The sequence below is a fragment of the Lutra lutra genome, chromosome 3 (genome assembly GCF_902655055.1).
Source record: "Lutra lutra chromosome 3, mLutLut1.2, whole genome shotgun sequence".
Lineage (NCBI taxonomy): Eukaryota > Metazoa > Chordata > Mammalia > Carnivora > Mustelidae > Lutra > Lutra lutra.
The window spans coordinates 44,884,732-44,912,116 of NC_062280.1; the positions used below are offsets into that span (position 1 = coordinate 44,884,732).

Here is a 27,385-nt window from a genome sequence, read left to right on the forward strand (position 1 = left end):
GGGTGTCTACACTACTTCAAGGACACGTATCAATTGGGACAGGCACAAATATTTCTAAATTATTTAAGAGCCCATTATCATCAGTAAAGCTTGTTTGTTTAAATCAGTTTCCTACTCACTTAGCAAACAGAGGAAACTGGTTCAGTCCGGAAGATCACAAAGATAAACGGGTGAGACCAGTAGGGACTCTGGAAGCATTTACTTCTCTAATAGACAGACCCACCTGGCAGGTAGACAAGCGCAGCAGTAATAGGGTGATAGGGAGAACAAGTGTCCTAACAAAGGACGTGAACTGAACCGTGAAGAACACGTAGGAAAAAGATAAATAGAAACTAAGCAGGTAAAACCAGAGAAGTGTAACTCCTGGGGCTCCCTTCTCCTCTGTCTTCCCCCAGTAGGTGAATTTTGACTGAATACAAGATCAGCTGTCAGCACGAACGTGTTGGTGGGTTGCACCATCTTAAATTTTATGTGTGTTGCACATATTTTGGTGGAAGATTTTGTTATTGCAAAGAGTGCTTTGTCCAGAAACCTTTACTTCCTCCTCACTTTCCGAGCTCAGATACTTGCTCTAAAGTGGAAGATGGTGAGAGGTATCTAATATGCAGATGTGAATTACTCACTGAAGTTCAGCATGTGTCCAAGTCTCTTAAATTCATTTAAGAGAGAAAACTCACATTCGGAGCATTGAAGTCAAAATTAGAGCGGGTCCATTCCAAACATTAAATATCAGAACTTTACAGAAGCCCCGTGTCCCCACCCTTGTTCTTCCTGAGGTCTCACCTTGCTCACCCACTGGCAGAATCTTCTGGTGATTATCATGCTCTGTAGGTATCCTATCTGTTCCTGCACAATACATGGGCTGGTATGATTTTATTTAAATATAAAAGCAGAAAGGTGTTAATGTCGTGTGGAGTACTGAAGAGGCTTCTAAATATTTCTCCCATCTTTTTGGATTTGTCAGACCCATACCCTGGTCGTGGCAGCCGTAGCAGTGGCACTTTCTTCCCCACCTGGGTCATGGTGCTTTCCATGCCCCCCAGAGGGGCTGAGAAAAGGGGTTCTCCCAACCACTGCACAAGTTTCAGTATTTGTGGGGAACATTAGAAAGCTTCTCCCTGTTCCGCCTCCCACCCCCCAGAGTTCCACCTGCCGGCCCCTCAGGTCACATGGGAATAGCTTATGCTGGACAGAGGAATGACAGGCACAAGTTAGGGGCCTTGAAGGGATGGCAGGCTATCTCAGAGGCCATCAGGTTCCTGGAAGGGAACGACTTCATCTTCAAGGACTGTCCCACACTTGTACACGTGGTAGAATGTTGCTGGGCAGTCTGAAGTTGCTGGCTTCCTCTTTGAGGAAACTTTAATTTGATAGAGCATTTTATTTAGGGAAACAATGGATACAGTAGTATTCCCCAGAAGTGTTGAGAAACTGTTGGTCTCAGAATTATACCACTGAATCTGTCCCGTCCTCTGTGAACACACACACACATTACATCAGTAACTAAAGAACCCACACCAGAGATCATGTCCAGTGAAGTATTTTATTACATAAAGTAAAGGTGGATGTCTCTGCCGAGTCCTAATTTTGCATTTTTCTCACCAAACTTTAAAACTTAGAGCTCCAGTTACAAAGACCTTTAAAACCCCAATGGTCTCGCTATCAGTTAAAATCAGTGAAATCTAATTTTGCCTATATGTCAACTCAGAACGCCTGATTTGGTCCCACGGCACAGTTTTGTCGATTAACTAGACTATATTACCTTCTGACCGTCCTGCTTTCTCCCTCCTCCAATTAAGTGCATGCCCTCTGCTGATTTTGTTGTAAAAAAGTGGTTCTGTGTGAATTTATGATACCATTGGACCTTTGCGGTGAAATGAAGCTGTGAGTCCTTCTCCCCCTCCTGCCCATTTTCTCTGATTACAGGGATTCTCCTGCTCCGACCTCGGGCTTCCCAGTGCTGGCCTGGCTCCCAAACCCCTGTCTACCCAGAGTGGAAACCGGGTCTGTTCTCCTCCTTGTCACCCTCTTCCTCCCTCTTCCCTTCTGCGCAGATCCCTTCACTTTCCCATCATATATACGAGGACACTTCAACCTCTTCTATCTGAAGTCGACCCCAGAGTTCAGCAGACATTTTATTTGGCTAGACTAACTTGCTAAGATCTTTCTCAATGTTTTAAAACATTATCAGAATAATCTAGGACCTTATATAGAAAAAAGGGAATTGAGGAAAAAGGAGGCTCTGTTAAACGTATATTTCCAAAAGTTCAGGTTCAAAGAATTGGTCTCTTGGGTCTCTCCTCCTTTTCCAGCAATTGTTCCCCATTTGGGGTTTCATTTGTTTCTTTAAAAATATTTTTCTCTTGTAAATGTGTCCAGGAAGCAATTTGGAAGCCTTTTGTGCTTAATCTGACTCCCCCATCTTTGAGAAGTGGGATAATGGTGTAGTTCTTTGGCTCAGTTTCCCCTCCATTTCCTGTTTTTACAAGCCTGGTGTGCCTGTAGGAGTCTGTTTGTGCACAAGGATCTCTGTGTCAGAGTCCGGGACAGATCACATGGTGGAGGTTGAACTGTCGTCCCCCTGCGTTGCTGAGTGATTTGCCCCTGGTCATGCACGTTCCCTGACTGGCTTGGGGGCCCCTGGCTTCGGGCTTCCATGCCCTCTGCCTGAAAATGAGTCATGATCCTACTCTGGACCTGGGACCCGGCTGCCCCAGGAGCTGCCCTTCACTCCGGCTCCTGCCTGCCCAGGCACTACTCCACCTGGGTGTGGATCCCCTGATCCAGGGAGCTGCCAGCCCTGGCCAGCTGGCACAGTCTGACGGCTCCTTTTGGATCCTCATGACCGTGACTGGGATCATTTGATGGAAATAAAATTGCCCTCCTTCTGAGTGGATATTTCCGTATTAACACCCCTGAGTGCATTACTAACCCAGGATTTTGAGTTGTGGGTTTGTTGGCTGCCTGTGGTGTTTGCACCCTGTCACCATTGTCTCACTCCCTGACCCTTTCCTCCAGGAATGCCTGAAAAGAAGTGACTAGAAAATAGTCCCATTTCAGAGATCCTGGGAACCATGACTGTTTTAAAGTTGGATTTGCATCTGTCGATTAACTGAGAACACAGGCTGTACATCGACTTCTTTTTCCTTCTAACTGTCGTGCGATAATTTGGCTGTCATGATCACTGAAAGCATCGTGATTTTCTTGTTGCTATTATTCGTCATTGTTTTCTCAAGGCTTTTAAAACCTGCCATTTGCTCTCGTCCTCCAGCCCTCCTATCTGTACAGTGCTGCCCGGCCTGCTGGGAGTTACCGGGTGCGTGTGCTAGCTGCCCCCCTTCCCCCTGCCCCTCCCCCCACCCTACCCCACCCCTGTCTGCTGACATGCCCCTACCTATTCCCCATCCTCCCATCCCCCACCCCATCCCATCCCTCCCATCCCCCATTCCCCTTCATACCCCATCCCCCTGTTCCTGTCTCCCCCACCACAGCTCCCTGACCTGCTCTTGGCCCATCCCCCAGCTCCCATCCCTTTGCCTTCATCCCTATCCCTCTGCCCCTATCCCCATTCCCTGACCTGCCCTGCCCCATCCCTCCATCTCCTCCCACACCCCGTCCCCTGACCTGCCACCACCCCATCCCCCCATTGCTCACCCCCTCCCAATCCCCCATTCCCCCTACCCTCATCCCCCATCACCCCGTCACAGTCCCTGATCTGCCCCCCCCAATTCTGCACCACCACCCCAGCCCCCACCAGTGTCCCCTGACCTGCCCCCCCCCCCCGGCCTTGCTGCACATGCGCACTCTGCTCCATCACACACCTGCTCTGGGAGCACGGATGTACGAGTCCACAGCCCAGCTGCTTGAGAAATACCCCTTTATGTGGCGCTCACACATGCCATGGTGTCCATCAGGCTCTTTGGACAGATCTGGGTTTTTTCTCTCTCCCTGCAGCTGACAATAGCTGTCATACCACTTCAGGCTCCAAGAAGACATGTGCTGCCATAGGACTGTTAGCTAGGAATGGAGCAGCGACATCTTTTACTTAAGATGCTTGCAGAAAGAAAGATGGCTTTTTATTGCTTTGGTAACTTTAACAGATGTTAATGTAACGTGCTGTATCACTTCGGAAATTTCCAGTTTTAAATACAAGGTACTCATGCCTTGCAGGAAGCTTACACTAAACAAAGTGGTTATGCTGTATTGCTAAAAAGTTTCTGAATTTCTATCAGATTTCACACGTAAGAAATAGTATGTAACTGGCTGAACAGACCAGCTGTGTTCTAAAAGGACATAGGGAGAGCTGAGGTCCCTTTAAGCTGGGTGAAGTTTGAGATGGCCATTCTCGGTGTTGTAAACTCCCGTTTACCCTCAGGGCTTTGTTATATAGGATTTTCAAGTTAATCAAATATTGTTTTATAATCAGCACTTTTTAAAAAATTGTGAGATACTGGACTATGATGAACATGGTGTTTTGTTCCAGAGTCACTTTTTATTAATGTCATCTTCTAAATATCAAGTATGAGGACGCCATGACAGAATTCAGTATATTTTAATTATCTGCTCCCTTTGAGTCTGGTTTACCAAGTTCTTGCTTAGCAAGGGATGATTTTCAGAGTAATATGTTTCAAGGACCTGCCGGAGAGCACACTGCACGCCGGTTGACAGAAACCTCGTTTCTCTCTTAGATGTTGCCTGACCCTGTTCTGCTCAGCTCTTTGCCTGTGAAGGTGGTTGAAAGCCTTCCCTGCATGTCTCCCACCGTGATTTGTTTGGGACTGTTCTCCTTAAGGGTCAATCTTCCTCCCCTTACCTTTTCCTGGCTTGTTGGTCCTGAGGAGGGGGAAGGGCCCTTGACCAGCCTGTCTGTTTTCTGTCACAGGCGTCCGTGTTCGATGAGAGCAGTCTCCTCGGCGGGACTCGGCGGGGCAGTGCCTGTGGTTCCTATGCTGTAAGGCATTTTCTGTGGTTCCTGAATTTCCTCCTGTGTGCTGCATGGTCCCAAGTGGCTCACTGGACACTGGTCCAGCCACTGGAGAGAACTAATGGGGGTTCTAGGGAGGGAACACTGTCTCATCTCAATTTTCTGTTGTCATAAGGGTCACGGGTCTGTGAATTGTGAAGGCTTTGGCTGGCAGGTTAATGTCCTCACACATCAATTTACCTTGAGTTCAAGGGAGAAGATGGACCTTAGTTGAGGTTCCTGGGCTCTTTCCTGCAACACGCTAACAGTACTAACATGGGATGAGGTGCTCTTGAAATAACAACAGGAAGGAGAGGGGAGTTCCACAGGCCACAAATTATTGTCACCTCTGGATAATCGAGGAAGAGGAACAAATTTAAAGACTCAGGACCTGTACATAATTCCCTTTTACTTTGCTGTCTTTCCACCTCCTCCCAGGATTTGAAATGACAAGACTCAGCGCTCACAATAAAGGTGTGGTAGTCAGTTGTTCAAGAAATACTTGTTGAGTGAAGAAAGGAGTGAATGAAAGAGGGAAGCAAAAATAGAAAAATAGAGTCATTCCATGAAAGAAAGGAGGCTCATTTGGTCCCATCCTGAGGGGCAGGCGAAACTGAACATCAACCCAGTGTGGATGCTTCTGCACACAGGGGCTCCTCCACAGGGGCTCCTCCTCGGGCTGCTCTTCCTCAGGGGCTCCTCTTCGCAGGGGCTCCTCCTCAGGGGTTGCTCCTTCGCAGGGCCTGCTCCTCCTATGGGTTGCTCCTCCAAAGGGCTTCTCCTTGGGCTGCTCCTCTGCAGGAGCTGCTGCTTCTCAGGGGCCGTTCTTCCTCAGGGGTTGCTCCCCTGCAGGGATTGCTCCTTGGCAGGGGCTACTTCTCCACAGGGGCTGATCCTCGGCAGGGACTGTTCCTCTGCCAGGGCTGCTCCTCAGCAGGGGCTGCTCCTCAAGGGCTGCTCCTCCACAGGAGTTGCTCCTCAGCAGGGGCTGGTCGTCTACAGGGGTTGCTCCTCAGCTGGGGCTGCTCCTCGGCAGGGCTCTTTATAGTTCCTATCCAGACGCACCCCCGGGTCCCCACAGGAAACATCACGGTTTACAAAGAACTACTTGAAAGTGCCTTTACAATGTTGCTTTTGATACTAACTGGCTACTTAATTGGTTAAATAATCCAATTTCTGGCTTATTGTAGTTCATAAATATTCAGGAATTTGTACGAAGCTGTCACACCTAAAGTTTTCTTTAGAATGTAATCTTTATAAATATTAATGGACGTAGCATTAGTTTCTGTTGACGTCTAATTAGACATGTATTAATTTTATATTGCATACCATTTGAAATGTGCCAGAGCCCACTATAGTAAATCTTTTTCTCAGTTCTTAAACATTTTTGTAGGCCGTTAAGAAGCTCACAAATCATGCCTACTGGAGAAAATAGCTCTGGCCGACATGTGACGGGTAAAATGCAGCTAAAGGATTTTCTTTTATCAGAAAAAAAAAAAAAAAAAACCACACATACACACATGGTAATTTTTCAAGAGAATGAAACTTTCCTCAAGCACCGGGTACTTTTTCGATGACCAAAGTCGAGCCCCCGAGCAGGTGGGGTGTACATTCCCCTTCAGTTCTCCTTCGACCCTGCAGGTGGACTTTGAGAGCCCCCGATTCTTATCCAGCATCGCTGAGCACTCTTAATTCTGTGCCTCCTGCCTCCTGTAGGAACCACCTGGGAGTGGTGATGTTCGGGAAGTTAAGAAAGTCAAATGTCTCCTTGTCCCAACAGCACAAATGTCTAAAGTGTGGCCGCATGTCTCTGGCATCAAGCCAGGCAGAAGAAGTCAAAGAGAGTAAAAATACGTTTTTTTCTGCACTTAGCACTGCCCTCCCATGCAGAAAGAGCTCAGTATGCATTTGCTGAATTAAATTGGACAAGTAGAAACCAGGCTAAAATCCCTCAGAAGAGACCTTTGGCAGCATATTGGCAGGCTGGTTGGGAGGGGCGTTCGCTGAGCCCCATCCTTGGCATCTCCCCAAGCCCCAACATTGCCCTCCCAGTGGATGGCAGTTTCCTATATCCGGGAATGTGGCTGTGGAGAGAGCTTCCTCAGGCTCTGGTCCAGCCACAGCTGTGACTGCTGGCTGATAGGCATCCCTGTGGTGAGGAGGGTGCAGCGTGGGTGTCCCATCCTGTCCTTTAGCCCAGGACAGAGCTAGAGAGGAGGACCCTCTGCTTCGACCTGAGTCCAGGCTGACTCCAAGTCTGCATGGGATGGTCCTGATCCCACTCTGGAAGATTCTTCCCCATCTCCAGAGCGTCCAGCTTCTGTTAGCCTCCCCCAGAAGGTAGCCCCAACGACAGTATGTGTTCACAACTAAATGACTTAAGTACAGTTTAACGATTAGAGAGTAGATGACTAGCTTTCTTGTAAGTATCACTGTTTTGCTTGGAAACCTTTCTATTTTATATCTTCCTTACCATTATTAAGCTGTGTGTGACACAGCTGGGAGCAGTTGTCAGCACCAGTGCCATCAGATCCAGGAGCGTAAAAGTTGCTTACAGCAGAGAGGGTAAAGCAGGAAAGACCCCCGCCTTCTCTATGTAACCCTCAGATCCTCTGTGCGGCCAATGTCCTTACAATTCCACATCCCAGGTAACAGGCTGAGTAACTTTCCAAGGTCCCATGGCCAGTAAGAGATAGAGCCTGGACAGGATCTTTAGAATTTTTTTTTAAGATTTTATTTATTTGACAGAGAGAGACAGAGAGAGAACACAAGCAGGCGGAATGGGAGAGGGAGAAGCAGGCTCCCTGCTGAGCAGGGAATCTGATGTGGGACTTGACCCCAGGACTGTGGGATCAGGACCTAAGCTGAAGGCAGATGCTTAACGACTAAACACACCCAGGCACCACAAGGATCTTTGTAGCTTACAGTAGCCCCATACCAGTCACGCAGGCTCTGAGACACAAGCTGTTCAAAGGGGGCACATGGACCAGGGTGATAGAGACCCTGAACTTACTCTTTCCTGCATGATCAGGTCAGTTGATTGGGGAGTGGTTTTTGACTGGGGAGTTAGGATTACCCGGGCCAGCGGTCAGCCCTGTTAATGGCAGCCTGTCCCGTCTCTGCATAGTAAACCAGAATGCGAATGACAGAGGACACAGTAAGGTTTTCTGCAGGACAGTTTTCCTTGCTCTTGTGTATGAACCCGAAGGCAAGATTCTGCCTTAAAGTACTGACCTTAGGTATTTCCTTTTATGTTGCGTAATAGAGCAAAAGGTGAGAATGGTCATCATGGTAAATTTCTTGTGTACGCCAGATGTGGCAGTGACCCTCCCGTATGGGGTGTGCACTGCTCTCTTATCTGTGCATGGGAGACAATGTGTTGCATGTCAGTGTCAATCTTAATTGGATAAAGGAAGAAGGATAATGAGTAGGTAGGGTAGGTCTGGCTCTTTACAGTCTGAAGTTGAAATTGTTCACTCAGCAAGTATTTCTCGAGCCCACACTGTATGCCAGGCCTCGTCTGGGCCCTGCGGATTTAGCAGGGGTTAGACACAGACCCTGCCCTCAGGGGATTACGTGCTGGTGGAAAAATGTGCAAACTAAAAGGTGATACTTGAGAGTCACGAGCTGTAGTTCTGTGCCTGCTGTAATTTGCAGTAGAGAGAATGCCTGCTGGGCCCTGGGGTGGGGGGGTGGGGGGGAGAACAGTCAGCCCCTGCTGGGCAGGGTGCATAGCCTGGGGGGCAGCGGGGTCCTATTGGAGGTGCTGCTCTTGGGCCCCGCAGGGCTCTGGAAAGTGCCCCCTCAGGCCACACCACAATCCCCTGGGTGCCTGTGGCCCTCAGTGGGATTGGATCCCACCTCCCCTCCTCGCCCATCTCACTCAGGAGAAAAGGAAGATTAAAACAAAAGCACAGGAAAATCTGTCTCGGACCAGAAGGAGGGTGGATGCAAATCAAAGTCAAGAGGGCGTCACTTCCAGATCCGTGAGTTGAGGTGTTTTCTTTTGCTGGAAGAGAGAATGTTCAGGCAGGTGGAGAGACAGATAAAACCTTCATTCAGGCACCCCAGCCAGGTCACCTGGCGCTTTGAACTAGCTGTGCCTGATGTTGGAGGAACCCTAAATCTTAACTTTGTTTTCCATTGGAGAGGGAGACGAAGCACACTTGCCCACCGCTGGGAAGCCACGCGCCCTGTTGTTTCCACGTAGCCCCGGGGCTATCTGTGCCTGCACCGGCCGTCACTCCCCTCCTGGGCTGAACAGATGCTTTGCGTGGCTTTCTTCTCACTAACCAAGAATCCTGTGTTCTTTTGATATTATGACTAATTTTTTTCTGTTCTTAGTGGGCATGTATTTGCAGCTGTGAGCGACACAGTCTTCCTTTGCAAGGGGAGCCTGCTCTTCGCACTCGCCCCTGTCCTTTCTGCCTGGCGCGCGGCTGACCTCCTTGCTCACACTCCAGTAGCTCTGCTGACCCTGTCCCTTTGTTTCTGTCTGCGTTCCGGCTGCGGCTGTGTGGGCAGCCCTCGGAGCACAGCGGCCACCTCAACTCCAGCTCCCGAGCCTCGTCCAGAGCCAGCTCAGCACGGGCCAGCCCAGTGGTGAGTGTGCCTCTTGCTCCAAACCCTCTCTCCTCCTTCCTTCCCCTGCCCTTCTGCTCTTCACTCCGCTGCCCTGCAGAAGGAACCCTCTGCCTCCAAAGGGCCCTAGTGCAGCCTAAAGTAGGAGGGCTTTTCTGGGATTTACTCCAGGTCTGAGCAGAAACGCAACTGGGGAAAATGCTTCCAAATTTCTAATACTACTATTCCATGATAGCAGAATTGCGTTGCTAAATTTCTAAAGGATCACGTAAGAGGTTAACAGGGCTTGGGGCTGCCTGGGAGGAGGGACACTTTGTACACTGGGGGGAGATATAGCCAGGTGTGTGGATGTGTGGGTTTATTTATTTATTTATTTATTTAATGACTTAAAAGTCAGAAGGATAGACCTATAACTTTGTAATGTCATCTGTTACTGGACCCAGGTGGCTTTTTAAAATCAAGTATCACCTGGAAAGGCCACTGCTCCCACTGTCCCATGAGTTCTCCCACTGTTCGGGATCGGGGAGACTACAGAGCTGCCCTCCCGTTTCTCACCCCCTAGTTCCCAGCCTTTCCATGTCCTTGTTCTGCATTTGTCCCAGGGTCTTTGCAATCTCAGACGATTTCTCTTCATCTGATGCTTTTTGTACGAGGCTACTATACCTTCTTTTGATGATGAGGGCGCGCAGGCCAGTTGCCCAGGGGACGCCTGTGAGTGGGTGGGCTGGCACAGCGTCTGGGGGCAGGAGCTGGGGCCGTGGTGTGCGAGCCCGCCCCACGCAGCTAAGGATTGCCACACTAAAGGCCAGGGCGCCTTCCTTGATAAACCCCAACTACAGGAAAGCCAAGCAGGCAAAGCGGGTCTCTTGCTCAACTTCCCAGTGACAGAGAAGCTTGTGTTCTGTGGCCCTCAGCTTGGTGGTACGGCACCGTGGTTAGATGTGTGGAGGTCTGGATAAGGGGAGTGATCCTTGTGGTGAGAGAAGAGGCCACCGAACCGTGGTCTCCTGTGGGCACAGATGCACCTGTTGGCTGCTGGTGATCTGCTTGTTTTTGAAATCAGATAGTCTTTTCGAGCATTGATGTTCCATGCAAATGCAGACACTGGCTGCTGCTGGGGAAGGGTAAAGGGATCGCTGGCAGCCAAGCCCAAATCGCCGGGTGGGGTGGCCACACCGCCCTGTGCTCTGGGGTCCCTGACTCCAAGGCTGAGGCCAGCGCCATTCATCCCTGGGCCTGCGCTGGCCTTATCCGATGAGGGGGAGTGGTCCTCGCCACCATGTATATGTGGAGGGTGAGGAAACAGAATGCAGACCCGGGACCCTGTTGTACAACAGGACAGCCTTGTGCTTTATAGAAATGCAGATACCCCGCTTTGTCAACACGAGCACCTGTCCCTGCGTCCTACCCATTTCACGCACCCAGCCACCCACCCTCACGGCCAGGGGAGCCCCTGGAGCCCGGTCCCAAGGAGACCAGGGCAGCCACAGCCTGAACGCTGGGGAGCATGAAGGAAGGTGTGGTGGCAGATGCCGCATGCGGCCCGGGGGCTCATGGCTCCGCCGATGACCCATCCAGCAGGAATAGGAAGGTCATCCTATTCAACAGCACATAACATCTGTTTTTAAATCGGGCAAGTTGCTTTTTGGGGTGCCCTCCATTCCCTGGAGTAGCACAGGATGCATACGCAGATCCACGGGGAGCCTTGCAGCGACTGGGGAGAAACATTTCCTGTGGGGAATTGAACGGAGCCTCAGTCTTCTTAGGCATGATGCTCTCTCACGCTCACTCATGTTTGGGGAAGTAATAGAAGTATTTGCACTTGACAGAAGGTGGCTGTGGCCCTCCATTTGAAGGATCACGAGCCCCCTGGGGCCGGCTCCCTGGAAGCACGGAGTCATGAAGGCCATGATGATTTGACTGCTCTGGGTCTCTCTTCAGGCCTCAGGACGAAGTCATAGAACAAGAGGACTTCATCTAGTCACATAGACGGAAGCGGTCGAGATCAGACACAAAGTTTGGTGTCTTATGCTTTCAATCTCTGTGAAAAATGTACCCACGTACAACAGGTTCGGTTGGTGACAGTAACCAGAGAAGCAGCGTTAAACACGCTCAGGCCCCTGGGACCCAGGGATCATCGCCGGCCAGCCGGGAGAGGCCCGGCCCCAGCTATGCCCAGACTCCAAGCCCCAGCCTCGGAGCATCTCCAGGCACCATCCAGGGGGAAAAGCAAGGGGTTCCAGGGCTGGCGGGCCCTTCTGATCCTCAGGCTCTTTCTCATTTAATTCTCGGTGTTTACAGCCCGGGAAATGTAACTGCTTCCGTAAGCTATCGTTTCTCTTCCCCGAGACAACTGCTCATTTACAAAGGTCAGCCGGCTGCTGAGCCGTCCACGAATTTCACGAGCAAAGGTCAGCATCTTGCAGTCTGTGTGGGATGGGCCATCCTCCTGCCCCATCTGGGCCTCGACGGCTCCTGCCAGTGCTCCTGTGGTTCCCGGGGAGTGGTCCGTGGCCCAGTGATTCATCAGGAATGTGGATCCAGGGGAGTGTGAGGGCAGGCAGGGGACAGGAACCTCTCTGAGAAGGGAGTAGGACTGGGGCAAGGGACAGCTGGGTGTGGAGGAAAGGCAGGTGCCCCGGGTGTGGTGGCGGAGCACTGTTAAAGAGCAAAAGTAACCAGAATGGAGGAAGGGGTAGCTCGGCCCACTTGAAGAAAATAAAGGTGCCTCAGCATCCAGAGACGTCCCCCAGCCCTTGGCCCTCTCAGCAGATGCCTGGCCCACCTCAGAACCTCAGTCATGTCGTTCCCATTCTGTAGATAACCCGTAAGTTCTTCTCCAACAAGTCTGGGGCCTTCCCCTTGAGGGAAGCTGCGGTTCTTTGAGCCAGTGTTTACTGAGCACCTAGGCTCTAGGTGTTCTAGGCATGGCATTGCAATGGTGAGCAGGCAGACCTGTTCCAGCCCTCAGGGATGCATAGACCAGAGGAGACAGGCAGGCAGCACACGGGCACACATACGATATGAACTCCCAGGGAGAGATGCAGGAAGCTCTGAGAGCTGGGATTGGGAGGTTTGGTGGTCCTGGCCCGAGCACACCCACGCAGAGGGCCTCGTCTGGGGACGCCAACACATCCATCGGAAATGTCCCAAGCCAAGCCCAGATCTGTGTTCCTGTGTGTGTTTAGAGCAACTATGAGTGACAACTGGAAGTTCCAGCCGTTTTAGCCAGAAATACAAGAGACTGCAGTGACCCGTGTTTAATGTTGTGTGGAGAGGCAGGGGCAGCAGGTGGAAGCACAGGTCATGTGTTATGAATCCAGGTGTCCAAGGATAAGTCATTCAGGAGAACGTCAGTGTTATTGGATAAAAAAACAAAATTTCCACACCAATGGAAGACTTAATTACTTGACTACGTGAAGTAAAATTGCCCTTAAAATGTTTTCTGTTTTCTTTTTTTTTTTTTTTTAAGATTTTATTTATTTATTTGACACATAGAGAGAGATCACAAGTAGGCAGAGAGGCAGGCACAGAGAGGGAGGGAAGCAGGCTCCCTGCTGAGCAGAGAGCCCGAAGCGGGGCTCGATCCTAGGACTCTGAGATCATGACCTGAGCTGAAGGCAGAGGCTTAACCCACTGAGCCACCCAGGTGCCCTGTTTTCTGTTTTCTGAGGAGTGGTCACTATTGTCAGTTTGCTGTTGAGAGGGACTGTGCGTGGACACAGCTTCTCTGGTCCCATCTTGCGTCTGGGTTCTGAGGTTGTGCGGTGGGAGCTGAGGACACTGTGAGGAGGAGTTCCTCTGCCGGAGTCCGGCCATGCTCATGTGTTGTGTCATGTCTCTAGGCAGGTGGGTAGGCCGGGAACTGTGGGCCTCAGCAGACGTGGTGTTGAAGGGAGCCCAGGCAGTATGCCTGTGTAGACATGACGTGGAAAGGCTGGGATTCATGAAGTACTTAATTGCTACTTGGATCACTTGAGAGAATTTTTTTTTTTTTTTGAGAGGAAGAGTGGCCATAATTTAAAATTCAACAGAAATGTTTTTAAAGTGACTATTTCTAGTTGATTTAAAAACCTGTCTTTGTGTACATTCAGTTGTGATTGTAAAATGCTGGGACACACTTGTTTTCATGCACACCTAGAAGGTTTAGAATTGCTGGTTCAGGGGAATGACAAAGTGAAGGCCTGCGGGATGTGGGCGCTGGACTCGGACACCGGTGTTCACGGAGGTCCTGTGGCTCGGCCCTGGCCCCATGCAGGTATGGGTCTCAATGGCTCGCAGCAAGTGCCCATGACAGCTTCCCCCAGGTCTCGCTCTGCCCTGTGGTGCCCCCCGCCCACATTGTGTCATGCCGCGACTAGGACAGGATTCAGAATGTTTTTCAATTCTGTGTCTTTCTGTATTATTTTCAGAGGTTAAAGTGCTGTGCTTTATGTCAAAATTAAACACATCCCCTCAGTTCCTTATCTGTCCCTTTGCTTAGGGGAAAGTGAGGCATGCTTTATGAAGTGGGGACAGCTCCCTGCCAGCCTCCTTCGTGCCATACAGGCTGCCATCTAGTGGCAGCTCTGGGGACTGCAACAGCTCCTTGCTGCAGGGGTGCCTTCATGGGACCCCTCATCCTGTCCTTCTGATTTCAGAAACGAGCACACGTATCCTCTGTCATTCAGAAACGGACTAAAGACACTTACCCTAATGTATGCACAAGAGATTGGAAACAACAGTTAGGCAGAGAGTGGCTATAACACTCGAGAGTTTCATCTGCACCCCCCCAACAGGTCTCTACTTAAAAACACACTTGAGACGTTCCCATCCTGAGTTCATTATGTATTTCTGAGCAAAGGATTTTTTAAAAACTATTTTTAAACGTTTTTTGAAAACTAAAGAGCTAGCTATGGTTTTAGGGGTTTTTTTCTTCCTTATTTGATGTTTTGCAAATTACAAAAGTAATATTTATGTTGATGGTATCAAGGGAAACAGTGCAGAGCACAGCAGGTGTTAAAGGACACCCCCCCCCCCCAGAACCAGTGTTTTTTGGTCTGATCTGTATTCTTCCTCATCTTTATCTCAAGAAAAACTAAAAAACGTGGAGTCCTTCTTGTACGGGTACAGCTATCTCCGTAGGTGGATCTCTGGACTTTCATTTATATACAGAATATTTATCTGCCGCTGACAAGCATTTGGAAAAGATTCTATGTAACCTGTAGAGGCAAAAAGCAGCCAGCTTCTCAGCGGCGACTTGAGAGTCTGGCGCTGGCTCTTCATGTTCGACCAGTAGTTAAATTACCTTCCTTCCTTCCATCTCATGAGTACGTGTTCCACAGACATACTGATTCTAGGGAGTGAGGGACTCGGGCCCAGGAGACTTAATACACTGATTCTCCTGCAGACCTGTTGCTATCTAGTCAGCTTTTCCTCAGTGATTTGAAGTTTTCAGGAATATTTTTCTTCCCGAGTGGAGAGAAGAACCACACTTGAAATGCTGACAGCATCACAATGAGAATACTAGTCTGGGGCTCTTTGGGGGTCTGCCAGGGGCAGGGAGCTAGAACCTCAGCTCCCACAGAGCATCTGCTCAGGCTGATGTGGCACACACATCTGGAAAGAAGGATAATTTGGGGTGTGGTTTTCACACCCACAAAACACATAGGCCAACAAATGGCAGGAGGCATGGCACACAGTTGGAGAGCCAGCTGTCTTTAATGGGCTGCCACCAGCCCACATCAAGGAGTGGAGAAGGACACATGGGCTGAGATTGCCTGGGAAGCTCTTGTGAGACGCACAGGCTGGCACGGGCTCTCCAAGGACAACCAGTGTGGCCGAGTGGCAAGGAGAGTCCTCTGGGCAGGGCAGGACTAGCGTCCGAAGCCCCCTCATGAAGGGCTTATTTAACAGACAGGGAGGGAGGCCAGTCTGCCCTCGGATCCATCCCACTTCGCTCTCGTTTCCTCTCCTACTCAGAGGACAGTAAGAAGACCAATAAAATGAAAATAGGGAGTTCTTGCTGAAGACCCAAGTTGGGGAGACCACATGGGGTGGCTTCGGGAATGAGACCCCAGGGCTGAACTTGGATCTTATGAGCAGGAGACACTTGAGCTTGGCTAAGCTCGGAGCTGGTTTTGGAAATTACCTTCTTTTGGATTAATCGAGTATTCTTTGGGATTCCATTTGAGCCTCCTGGTGGGCTGACTCGGTCTTACACTTTGCCATCTTATTTTCCTATTTGCTTCAGATGTCCTGCCCTGGAAGAGAAAGGTGAATGTGTGACAGGTTTGGAGGAGAGAAGGTAGCTGTTAGTGAGCCTTGTGGGGGATGTGGTGGGGGTGGTGAGGCCTTGAGCATCCAGCCCATGTGGGCCCAGGGTGGGCACCAGATAGGGAGTGTCAGTCTTCACAGAAGATCACTGCCTGTCCGGTGTCCCGACCAGTGCTTCGTCCCTACACCCTCATGCTCTCCTGAGCCTAGCTTCCTTATGGGCTCTTTGCGTGTCCATGAGCCTCCGACCCAGCTCCATTGGGGTTCCTCGACCTGAGTCTGGAATGTCTGTGGTTGAATGTGCGAGGGCAGCAGCAGTAGCACCTGTGGCTGCCCACTGGGTCTACTGAGGCAGAGCTGTGGTCTGTATTCGGCTCCCTGGAGGTCAGAGTTAAGAACACCTGAGCTACAGGAAGGGCAATCAGAGACATGCTAGGAAAGGCCTGAATAGCTGTCAGCTTCCCCCAGAGGTTTGGAGACAGTAGGCATAGGTTTCCTCGCCCTCTGTGACCTTCCCGATGGGCTTATGGAAAGGAGCCCTCAATGTGCAGAAAAAAGAAGAAGTTGGCCTTTGTAGGATGCTCAGCAAAGAAAGTGAAGCCCCAGTGCCAGTCACAGCCCATTGACCCGCAGGCTCCTCCAAGACGCATGGCCTCCCTTGGGGGCGATGCCAGGGCTCCGTGGGCTGCCCTGGGTCCCCCTGAGAGTCCTGCCCGAAGAAGGGACAGACAGCCTCTCGAATAGCCAGATTCTGGGTTCTCCCTTTTCACCTGGCAGGTTTTCCTGTGCCGCCACCCCCCTGGCCCCGCCGCCAGCTCCCCGCATCTGGGCATCAGTCCCAAGGTGGTTCAACCAGAATCTTCACTTTGGCTCCATTATTCATGAGAAGGAGGAAGAATTGTAATGGCTCCACTGCTTCCTCCTGCTTTCCAGACCTGGGCAGGGAGAGGCCGGGTCCCACTCTCTACTGTGACCATAGTGATGGGGGGGTGGGGGATGGCAGGAAGCAGGCTGGAAGCTTGTCCTCGTCCCCCGCATGGGTACCAACACACAGCACTGTGGGAAGCTCTGCAGGAGCCCTGTGCAGATGGGGTTCATTCACAAGTCCCTGATGAGGAGCTTCCTGTGGTCAGTGTGTGCATGCCGTTCAGACGTCGCGTTCCTGTAGAAGTCTCAACATGGAAAAACCACCCAGTAAAGTTCACACTGGGCCCTATGAGCTGTCCGTGAGCCCCCACTGTGCCTGGAACAGCCTGGCTCGAGTAGATCCACAGGTTTCATTGGCAAAGCAGTTTTTAAATCACAAAGGAAGCTAATGTCATGTGACCGTCTTACCCTCTAAACCCATATTATCCAATTAATGTGCTTAAGTATTTCGTATTTGTCCATTTTCCTCCACAGGTTGAAGAGAAACCAGAAAAAGAGTTCACCGAGAAGGTAAGGAATTTCTGGAAGCCTTGACATTGTGCTGTTGATAAACCATGAGGGCCCCCACGTGCATGGATGAAACTGACAAGAGAATGCATTGGTTAATCTTGAATGAAGAGACTGGCCCGTGAGGAAACAGGACATGTGTGCCACACCATGTCCTTCAGGGGGTCACCCCAGAGTCACTTCCAGTATGGGTGTGACACCCTGCAAAGAGCAGAGGTTCCCTATGGGCCCAGGCATGGGCATGAGGTGGACCCTGACTGATTCTCAGGCATCCATGAGGCCCCTCAAAGGGACCCTCTCTTGATTGCTTTCCATGAGCCCCTAGGGAATCTGACAACATCGCAGTACACTTTCGGGGAACTCTGGTTTTGTCTGAAATCACATTTGGTTCTTGTGGTGTCCCAGGGCTCACGTGGCCTGCCCGGCCTGTCTGCAGCCACCCTGGCCTCCCTCGGCGGGACCTCCTCTCGGAGGGGAAGTGGGGACACCTCCATCTCTGTGGACACCGAGGCCTCCATTAGGGAAATCAAGGTAAGGCTGCCAACCTGCCTGTGACCTAGAGGAGCCTCTGAGGAAAATTAGCCTTCGAGCACAAATCTGTAAGGTTCTGGATCTTTCTTCTGGGACCAGTCTTCCTTACATCCCATAAACACTTGTTCTAGTCCCACAAACACCAGCTCAGATGGCGTCTCCCACGGGAAGCCACCCCACCCGCGCCCCACACTCCCCCCAACCCGGCTGGGCAGACCCATGCCCTCTGCGCTCCCCAGGCTATCTAGCACACCTTGCTGAGGCCCTCGTCCCGCGGCCCTGCTGTGCTCAGCCAGCTTCCGTACACCAGGCACGCACAGACAGGTGGCTTCCATTTTTTTTGGAATGGTCTCCATTTTTTTTGGACACCAGATTACTTACTGCTCCCGAAAACACCACCTTGCCCTTTGAGTGTCCCCTCCCCTGCCTAGAATATGCTCTTCCTTTCCATCCGTGGTATGCATAATCTGCCTTGAATAGATCATTGTTGTGTTCCAGTGATTTTTTTTTTTCCTCCCACTACTGGAATGTAAGCACCCTTCTGTGCTCCAAACTCACCACTCGATGGGGTGGGGGGCCATTCTGAGTGTCTAAGAGACAAAGACAGTCCTAGGGACCTCAGGCAACCAGAACTTAGGTCCCCTGGAGCGAAGAACCAAGGCCCAAGGGGGAAGCGTCAAGGACTAGAATTGGCTTTGTTGATGGAAGAACTTTCTAATAATTAAAACCGGTGCAAAGGTGCCCATGGTATCTGAAAGCCAGATGGCCACCTGCCACGGAGGTCAGAGAAGGGACGCAGCAGCAGCCAGGACAGGGTCCGGTCTCCCTGGAAGTGTCTTCAAAGTCTTGTGCTTTGTAAGAACAGTTTTTGTGGGCCGCTCTTCCTAAAACATCCACGCGCCCTCCCTGGGCCTCCAGTGTAGCTCTTTGCTACGTCCAAGAGCAGTTGGCTGCGAGCAGCCCTGATTCGTCTCTGCTCCTGGCCTGGAGAGCACTGTCCATCTGCTCGGCGAGCACGTGCTGAGAGTGTAGCTCAGACCAGATTCCGGGCCCCGGGCGTGTGGATCCGAGTTGCGGAGCTCTGTATACGTAGTAGCTCTATACACTCTTCAGTATTTCACTCTGTCTAGCACCAGGCAGCAACCCAGAGAGCCTGAGCGAGCTATGAAATAGAAATAAAAGAACCCATTCCATTTGGGGGAACCTCTTTTGCCTATTTTATAAAATTGTGCAAAAATGCAAGGACACAGACCTACATTTTGTAAAATTTTATGGAAATATCATATGAGATAGGCCTCAATTTTAAGCTTTTGTAATTTTGAGATTCATTTCATTTTCCTTCAACACTTGAAAAAAAAAGAAAAAAGAAAATCACTGCCCAGACTCCCCAGATGAGGGCAACGACCCAAAAGCAAAAAAGATTTAGAGGATGGCTTCTCTTTTTTTGCAGTCATGATCACTTTTCTCCCCCCAATATCATTTGCCTCTTTTGCCAATTCCTAGGAACTGAATGAGTTAAAGGACCAGATTCAGGACGTAGAAAGCAAATACATGCAGGGCTTGAAAGAGATGAAGGTACTAGTTTACACAAGTGTGGGCTGATGGCGTTAACCCAGCTTAACTTCAGAAAACCCTGAAGAAGGCACGCAGACAGCATGCTCTCCCTCAGGAGCCTCCAGGCTGCAGAACTCCAGGGGGCAGGGGCACAGGTGGGGCCTCATGGCCTGAGCAGCCTCCTGGACGCAGCTTTTAAACAGAGCCCTGAGCCCGGTGGCCCTTAGGAGGATGACTTACTAACACACTTCCTGATGCATGTTTTGGACTCACCTTCCTTCCCCGGCCCACACCCGGCTTCTTCTCACTTCCCACAGGAGTGTACTGTGCAAGACTTTCGGGGTTTTCTTTCTTGTCCCCCCTAGTTCCCTACAAACGATGTTTCACTTAATTTTCATCTCTAAGGGCTGGACAGCCACCAGGAAGCCAGTCCTTATTGCCATGTTTCTGAGACACCCAGAGTACTTGCTTGCATGTTGTAGAGTTTCGCTAGCTGAAGCAGCGTTCCAGCATGTACCCTCCTGGATTTATTTGAGCAAGAACGCACGACAGTAAGAATGTGTTATCATGGCCTCGTGCCAGCCAGGAAATGTTGTGGCCGTATTCCTTGGTGGTGAGGTGGGTCGTTGAAGACTGTGTTCTCTGTAGATCTCGCGCTAGATGGTAAGCCTATGACTTCCTCTTCAGCACCCCCAGAAAGGACCCCCCAGAATAGTCTGACTTTTCTATCACAGGTACACCAACCAGAGGCTACACTGGTTTTAAAATGAATCAATCCCTGGCATGCTTGTCACCTCTCCTTGAAGAGAGGGGGACGTTACAGTTGACTCTGAATGCGCGGTGAGAAGGGGGTCCCACTGGAAACCGCCGCCCTGGTTCACGAGCATAGGCGAGCACAGCCCGGGGCTCCATGAGGCCTCCTCAGGGGCCTGACCACGCAGTGCCCATCTCTCTTTCGCTTTGGGTAGTTCACCCACCCTAGGGATTCACCCTCCCTGTCCTGGGGTCACCTTCCCAGGATCTGTGCTTAGGGACAGACACACTCCCCCGTTGCCTGGCCGATGAGGGTGTGAGCTGCGGGAGAGCTGTGTTTCCTCTGTAGGTCTCTCTCACTATGGCTGTCCTTTCAGAGGAATGCCCTGCATCCTTCCAGGACTGACCCAGTGAGACATGTATAGCTTGTTGAGTCCTCCGTAGGTGGAAACAAAATTCCATGTAATCCTTTCCCGGTTCCCAAGCCCAGCCAGGGCAGACGGCAGCTGGGGACAGGTGTTTTCTCACCCGACACCCACTGGCTCTTTCCGGCATCCTGGTCACATTTCCTGAGGGACAACTTCAGAAACCAGAACGGCCCAAGCCGTTTTGACGGGCGCCCCTGAGTCACGGATTCAGGTCCCAGGGTTAGGCCCAGAGCCTCCCTGTCATGTGTCTCCCTTGCACTGATGGCCGTGGAAGCCATCCTCCTCCAGTCACAACTAAGAACTAATTTTCTGAGTTAATGACTAATACTCTTGAGTGGTTAATAACCAATTTGACTGCATTGAAAGGGGGGAATGTCTGTGCATTTGAAATTGTCATGTGTTTCTTATCCGGATCCATTTGCCCTAAGAAATAAAGTCTAAAACGAGGGCAGGGTTTTCTTGGGTTTGGGGGTTTGTTTTTTTTTCCTTTTCGAGGACCGCTGAACTAATCTTTGTTTTTGTTCTCTTACACAATTTCAAAAACACGACATGGTTTCTGCAGGACTCACTAGCAGAAGTGGAAGAGAAGTATAAGAAGGCTATGGTTTCCAACGCTCAGCTGGACAATGAAAAGACAAACTTCCTGTACCAGGTTGATACCCTAAAGGACATGTTGCTAGAGCTTGAAGAGCAGCTGGCTGAGTCCAGACGGCAGTATGATGAGAAAAACAAAGTAAGCGTCAGTGTGAAAGAGGACAGTGGAGTGTGTGTGTGTGTGTGTGTGTGTGTGTGGTATATGGCGCATTTGGGGGGTAAGGGTGTGTGTATGTGGTATACAGTGCATCTGACGTGTGTGCATGTGTGTGTGCAATATATGGCATGTCTAGAGGGGTGTGTATGTATATGTATGTATATGGTATATAGTGTGTCTAAGGGGCGTGTGTGTGGGTGTGGGTATGTGTGTTATGTGGTGTGTCTGGGGTGTGTGTGTATGTATGGGTGTGTGTGTGTGTGTGTGTTTGTGTGTGTGTGTGTGGTATACAGTGCATCTGGGGGGTGTGTATGTGTGTAGATGTCGTCATTTTTTTAAAATGACGGTTCTCCACTTGTCCAGGAGCCCAAACATCTGTGAATAAGAATGCCATGCTCTTTACTAAGGGCTTTGAAATATTAATATGCACAATTTCACTCTGTAACTAGAGACAATTTTATAGGGAAAACATCGCGTGTTTTGCACATAAGATAAAGTCATGACCAGGAAAAAACAAGCCTGTAGAGAACCCACATGTTTGGATAGACATAACTGGGTGCTCCAGGATTCTCCTGTTGGGGTGGCTGGCTCAGAAGAGTCTACAGCTTTTGACCTTGGAGTCATACATTTGAGCCCCACGTTGGGTGTAGAGATGACTAATAATAAGATCTTAAAAAAAAAAAGATGTTCTTGTTAATAAATATACGTTTCTGGATTTTTATTTGTTATCTCTTAACACCACCAAGAAATAGCCAGTTGCAAATATATTCATTTATTTTATTCCATTTAAAAGTTACATATCTTCATTAAGCTAAATTAATTTATGATAGCAGTGAGAAGTCAGCCTGCATTGAAATCAATGACAGAAGACTAATTAGATGTTCTCTGTAGGCAACTGAACCAGGAAGAAATAGAAAGCCTGAACAGACCCATAACCAGTAAGGAGATTGAAACAGTCATCAAAAATCTCCAAACAAACAAAAGCCCAGGGCCAGATGGCTTCCCGGGGGAATTCTACCAAACATTTAAAGAAGAACTAATTCCTATTCTCCTGAAACTGTTCCAAAAAAATAGAAATGGAAGATGTTCTCTGTAGGATATAAAGCAAGAAATACTTGTTTTTCATAGTTTAAAGAGTTAGTTGGTCTATCAAACCCTAGAATATTGTCCAATTTTTCAGAGTTGTTGAGATAAACGGAAAATTTAATTTGTGTCACTACTTTTTTTTTTTTTTAAACTGGCTTTATCCCCCAGATCCCAAGGGTTAAAAACCAAAGTGCCATTAACAACTCAAAGGTCTCCTTCTTTGACTGCTATAGAATTTAGAAGCTCAAGAAGAATTTTGTTGATGAAGTTCCTGAGAGCCAAACTCTGAAACAAAGGAGAAGCTTCCCATGAGACCTGATGATGACAGATTATAGGATTATAGGAGCAGAGCGCACACTGTGGACCCCACTTGTGGGCAGCATATGCTAATGCTTCCTAAATATTCCTGGGATGTCATCAGCCAGGCATCAGGAAACAGACCGAGAACCCTCAAATCTAATTCCAGAGAATTTGGATGATCCTGGAATGTTGTCCCAAGCTGGAGAACAGGGACCAAGCAAAGCCCAATAGGCAGGTCCTTATTGAAGCCAGGAGGGGTCCGTTCACCCTCAGACTTCAGAAAGTGGGTGAGCAGGTGAGGCCAGGGTGAAAAGCGCAGGACACATCTCTCCCAGAATAACCCCCTGACTGACCTGGGAGGGGGATTCCCCGCTGTCCTAAACTTGGGTACCAGCCCATCCTCAGGGATGGTGCAGGATTGGAGCCGAGCCAGAGACCAGAAGAGCGTATTGCCATGTCACAGGGGTGAAGGGGTAGGGTCGGACTAGGGGAGCGGCTTTTGGCCCTGGAGTGGGGGCCCTGGAGTACAGGGTTGGCCATCCACTTAATAAGCTTGCCAAAGTAGACCGTGTTTACCCCCCTTTTTATGCTAAAGAGTATTCCTTATCAGATTTCAAAATCAGCGCGAGTTCCATCCTAAGTCCTTCATGCAGCTGCCTCCTCCAGGCCCCCCGCACAGAGAGCCTCCATAGAAAGGGGCCCCCTGGACCCCTGTTGGCCTGAAAAGAGTCAGGGAGTACCTGTCTGATGCACCAGGTCAGCAGGCAAAGTTTACAGGAAATCAGAAAGTCCAGAGAAGCGGGCTTGTGTTGCTAAAGAGGCCTTGACAATTGTGATGACTGGTGATAGGTGGTTGTTCCAAGGTCAGTGTAAGTCATGGGAACGTGAACTTGAAAGGCAGAGAGTGTGGTGCGGTCACTGTGTCTGTGCTCTTTCCCGCCCGTGTAGGAGTTTGAGAGGGAGAAGCACGCCCACAGCATCCTGCAGTTCCAGTTTGCCGAAGTGAAGGAGGCCTTGAAGCAGCGGGAAGAATTGCTGGAGGTGGGTAGCGCTCCCTCGTTCGCTTTTCCTCCTGCGTCTTAGGAGTATTTGGGGGTTCGTTATGAAACTTAGCCATGTTCTTGAAAATGGAGAGTTTAGGCAAATGCTCCATGCCTTACTTAAGGAAAATAGTTCCTTTCATTGGTGAAGAGTTTCATTCCTTGGGGGCTTTGTGTTTGTATCAGGAGGCGTGGAGAATGGAATGATGGCCCCTGAGATGTCCACGTCCCCATCCCCAGGACCTGTGGCTGGGGCACCTCACATGCCAGAAGGGACGTTGCAGGCATGGTGGAGTTAATGGCCTTGTGATGGGGAAGTGACCCTAGGTTATTGGGGGCCCACTCTCATCACCAGATCCTTATGCAAGGAGGCAAGAGAGGCAGCAAGAGATACGGGGAGAGGGACTCAAGGCTGGTCCCATGTGAGGAAGGGGTCATGAACCAAGGAATGTGGTAGGTTCTGCCCTAGAGCCCCCAGAAGAGAACCCAGACCTGCCTGCATCTTTCTTCTGGTGCATCAGACTCAGTTTGGGCTTCTGAGTTCTAGAACTGTAAGGGAATGAATTCATGTTTTCTTTAAGCTGCTGAATTAATGGTACTTTGTGACCTTAGCAATAGGAAAGTGATACAAGATTGGTTCTGACTTTTTCACTTGTTAACTTGAACTAGTTAGTGCCTGTAAGTAAGGATGTCCCCCAGGCAGGGTCTCTGCCCACTCCTCTGGCCACTGGGGACCAAGCTGAGGAAGCAGTTCTGGCGTGCAGAGAGGGATGTGGGCTGATGCAGGAAATGGGGCTGGTACGTCCTTGGCACGGATCTGTGGGCTCATGAGCAGTCACAGCTCTTGGATTATCAAGCTCTGTGCTTCGGTCTTCCTGCTTAACCCCTTCTCTGCTTTCTTTCTATCTGTTCCTATTCCTCAGGAAATCCGACAGCTACAGCAGAAGCAGGCGAGTTATATCAGGGAGATTTCTGATCTTCAGGAAACAATAGAGTGGAAAGACAAGAAGATAGGGGTAGGCCTCCCAAGTCTGTGGGACTGTGCCAAGGGGCAGTCCGCATGCAGGTGCAGAAATGTGTGTGTGAGCGTGCATGTGCCCTCGTGTGACACAGGACTAGTGACACAGAGAATGCACTTGCTTACTCAAGCCCACAGTAACTCTGACCTTGAAGTGGGCGTCAGACATGGGGTGGGCAGGCGTCTTGTTGAGGCTAACTGGGCTTTCTGCCTGTGCCAAGCGGGCCAGCAGCACCCCGAGATGCAAGGAGCGGGGAAGGCACCTCGGGGCAGGTGGAACATGGGGAAGCTCAGGCCCCTCGGATTCTCTGTGTGGTGGGGCCTGTGCCTTTCTTAAAGCCATCAGAGGAAGCTGCAAGGTGGCAGGTGCTATTCCCACCTGTTCCCTCCTGGATGTGTCCCCCTGGAGGCCCCAGTTCCCTCTTCTTCAAAAAGAAAAGCCACTGCAGCCCACCTGCCTTTAGGAGTGATAAGTAGGAAGACAGCAGCCCACTTAGAGGGCCGGCCATGCTTCCTGATGACAAAGGACTTTCAAAACCCGGCAGCCCGCCCTGCTCCACTCTGATGCAGATCTCTGGAGCACAGTGTCAGTGCACAGGTCACGTGAGGCTGTGCTGGTTTCCCCCTATGTCCTCACCCATGCTCGTTTAGGACTGCTGAGCGTGCACACGTGTGTGCGCTTTAAGACCACTTGATGTTTGTGACAACAAACACCAAGAATTGATGTAGAAAGATAGCCCAAGTCGTCACCTGGGGTTTCTTATGCATTTCTTCTTATTCCTCGTTTGTCTCTCATCCGAGTGGGTGCATGGCTTGTGTTCATTCTCTCACCGAGCTAGAAAGCTGTGCACAGGCAGTGCAAAGGCAGTGGTCCCTTAAAGGCATCTCTTAATGCCTTTAAGGGAGCAGGAGGCAACGTTCCTTGGCTGCCATAAATTTGTGAGAAGCTCAGTACTCGCATTTTGTCTGTCTCCTGAACGTATTCTACACAATGCTTTAACTCTGGTGATTTTCCATGTAGTGGAATCCTTGTTCTTGCTTTAGTCACCTGCTCACCCATGTGAATCTTCTCTCTCTCTCTCCGCTCTGCTCACACTCAGGCTTTAGAGAGGCAGAAAGAGTTCTTTGATTCCATAAGGAGTGACCGAGATGATCTTAGAGAAGAAGTAGTCATGCTGAAAGAGGAGTTAAAGGTATGAAGCCAAAGTAGAGTTAAAAAAAAAAAATCCAGGTTCTCAAGAATGACTCTACGTATGTACTGGTGTTAATTAATTGTGTGTCATTGATTTGAGTTCTGGTTAGTCAATTCAAATCTTCAGTTCACTGACCCTGAAGAGACCCGTAAAATGAATGTGGGTTCATTCGGGTCTGCCCGTTCCTTTAGATGTTGACAAGCATATGTGATCTCGAAAGCACCTCTGACCTCCAAGAATTCTTTTATACTGCATACATTTTTTTCTCATACCCTTTAATAAATTCTCCAGGACATCACACCAAATTAGAGAATGTGTGTGTTTCTTTATATTAAAAGTTCAAATTTAAGGACTTCTCCAGCTGGTTGGTGGCGTGGGTGAGGCTCACACTAATTAATTAGACTTTGAGACCCTGTGGGCTGAGGGAAATTCCATGTCTTATTTGTGCCATGTCTGGGGGTCTTCAGCTGCTGGCTAGACACTGAGTGAAGGAAAACAGGCTCTGGGTGGGTTATCAACATCATAGGAGACAGTGTCAAGAAGAGGGTATAGCCATGGCAAATTCCAAGATCATCAGTGGAGACATATCGGTGTCAGCTGCTCATGGTCAGGGGTCAAGGCCAGAGCAGTCAACTGGAGGGAACAGGTTCCTATCACTGCTCCTCCCTGGGCTGTGAGCCTGGAACTGGGGCCCCCTCTGAGCTCAAGGAGAGAGCCATGGGCATGGGGGTAGCAAGTGAGTATAACTGTTTTTAGAGTGTTTCACAGTGTCGTAAGCATGAATTATATTTCCCTCAAAGACACCAAACATTCTAGCCAATTCTTTATTCCGTCTTTAACATAAGTTGTATTTATTCCTTTCGGAACATGCACATATCTCTTTATCTCTCTCTTTTTCAAGAATGCAACCAGGGTGTTAAAAGGAGGTCACTTTATAGGGATTTGCCCACTGCTCTACCATGTGGCAGCCTGTAGGTCCCTACCTCCAGTTACAAAGGATGCCTGGTAACAACATCTTGTCACCAGCGCATTAAGACATGGACCAGAGCATCAAGACATGGACCAGAGCATGCAGGAAAGAAGTCGCCCTTGGAGGAAGACATCCCAGCTTTGTGTGTGTCGATAGGATATTTATGATTGTGGTGCCTACCCCTTCTCTGATTCTGTTTCCTTGACTTCAAGAAAAATAATTTCTTTCTCATTATTATTAATAAAATAAAGTTTAACCTAGTATGAGTCCGTGAGTATTACAACAAGTTCATTTTTGTTCCCAGAAACATGGAATAGTCCTAAATTCAGAGCCAGCCACCAATGGAGAGACTTCAGACACTCTAAATAACGTCGGACACCAAGTTCCTTCCAAGCTAACGAAAGAAGAGTTAAACGCCCTCAAGACGGCGGGGGACGGGATGCTAGGTAAGTGCCCACCTTCCTTTGGGTCTTTTCATCTTCCAGTCCGCATCAATTCACCCTCCATGCATTGTCAGAATTGACATAA

At 49.7% G+C, this 27,385-nt stretch overlaps 1 protein-coding gene across 41 annotated transcripts in view; it reads left to right on the forward strand.

Annotated features, from left to right (window-relative positions):
• The window catches only part of LRRFIP1 (LRR binding FLII interacting protein 1), a 139,212-nt gene that overhangs the window by 94,762 nt on the left and 17,065 nt on the right, over positions 1-27,385 (forward strand). For 9 of the 41 annotated variants that reach the window (XM_047721506.1, XM_047721508.1, XM_047721474.1 and 6 more), the window contains 12 exons: positions 1,927-2,004; positions 3,272-3,316; positions 4,883-4,951; positions 9,488-9,565; positions 17,201-17,236; positions 17,639-17,764; positions 19,268-19,339; positions 21,062-21,232; positions 23,585-23,677; positions 24,600-24,692; positions 25,795-25,887; positions 27,162-27,303. In XM_047721506.1, coding sequence (XP_047577462.1) covers positions 1,927-2,004; positions 3,272-3,316; positions 4,883-4,951; positions 9,488-9,565; positions 17,201-17,236; positions 17,639-17,764; positions 19,268-19,339; positions 21,062-21,232; positions 23,585-23,677; positions 24,600-24,692; positions 25,795-25,887; positions 27,162-27,303 — 1,096 coding nt within the window. The remainder of the gene's footprint in view (positions 1-1,926; positions 2,005-3,271; positions 3,317-4,882; positions 4,952-9,487; positions 9,566-17,200; positions 17,237-17,638; positions 17,765-19,267; positions 19,340-21,061; positions 21,233-23,584; positions 23,678-24,599; positions 24,693-25,794; positions 25,888-27,161; positions 27,304-27,385) is intronic. The other 32 variants (XM_047721515.1, XM_047721489.1, XM_047721491.1 and 29 more) reach the window with 10 other exon arrangements.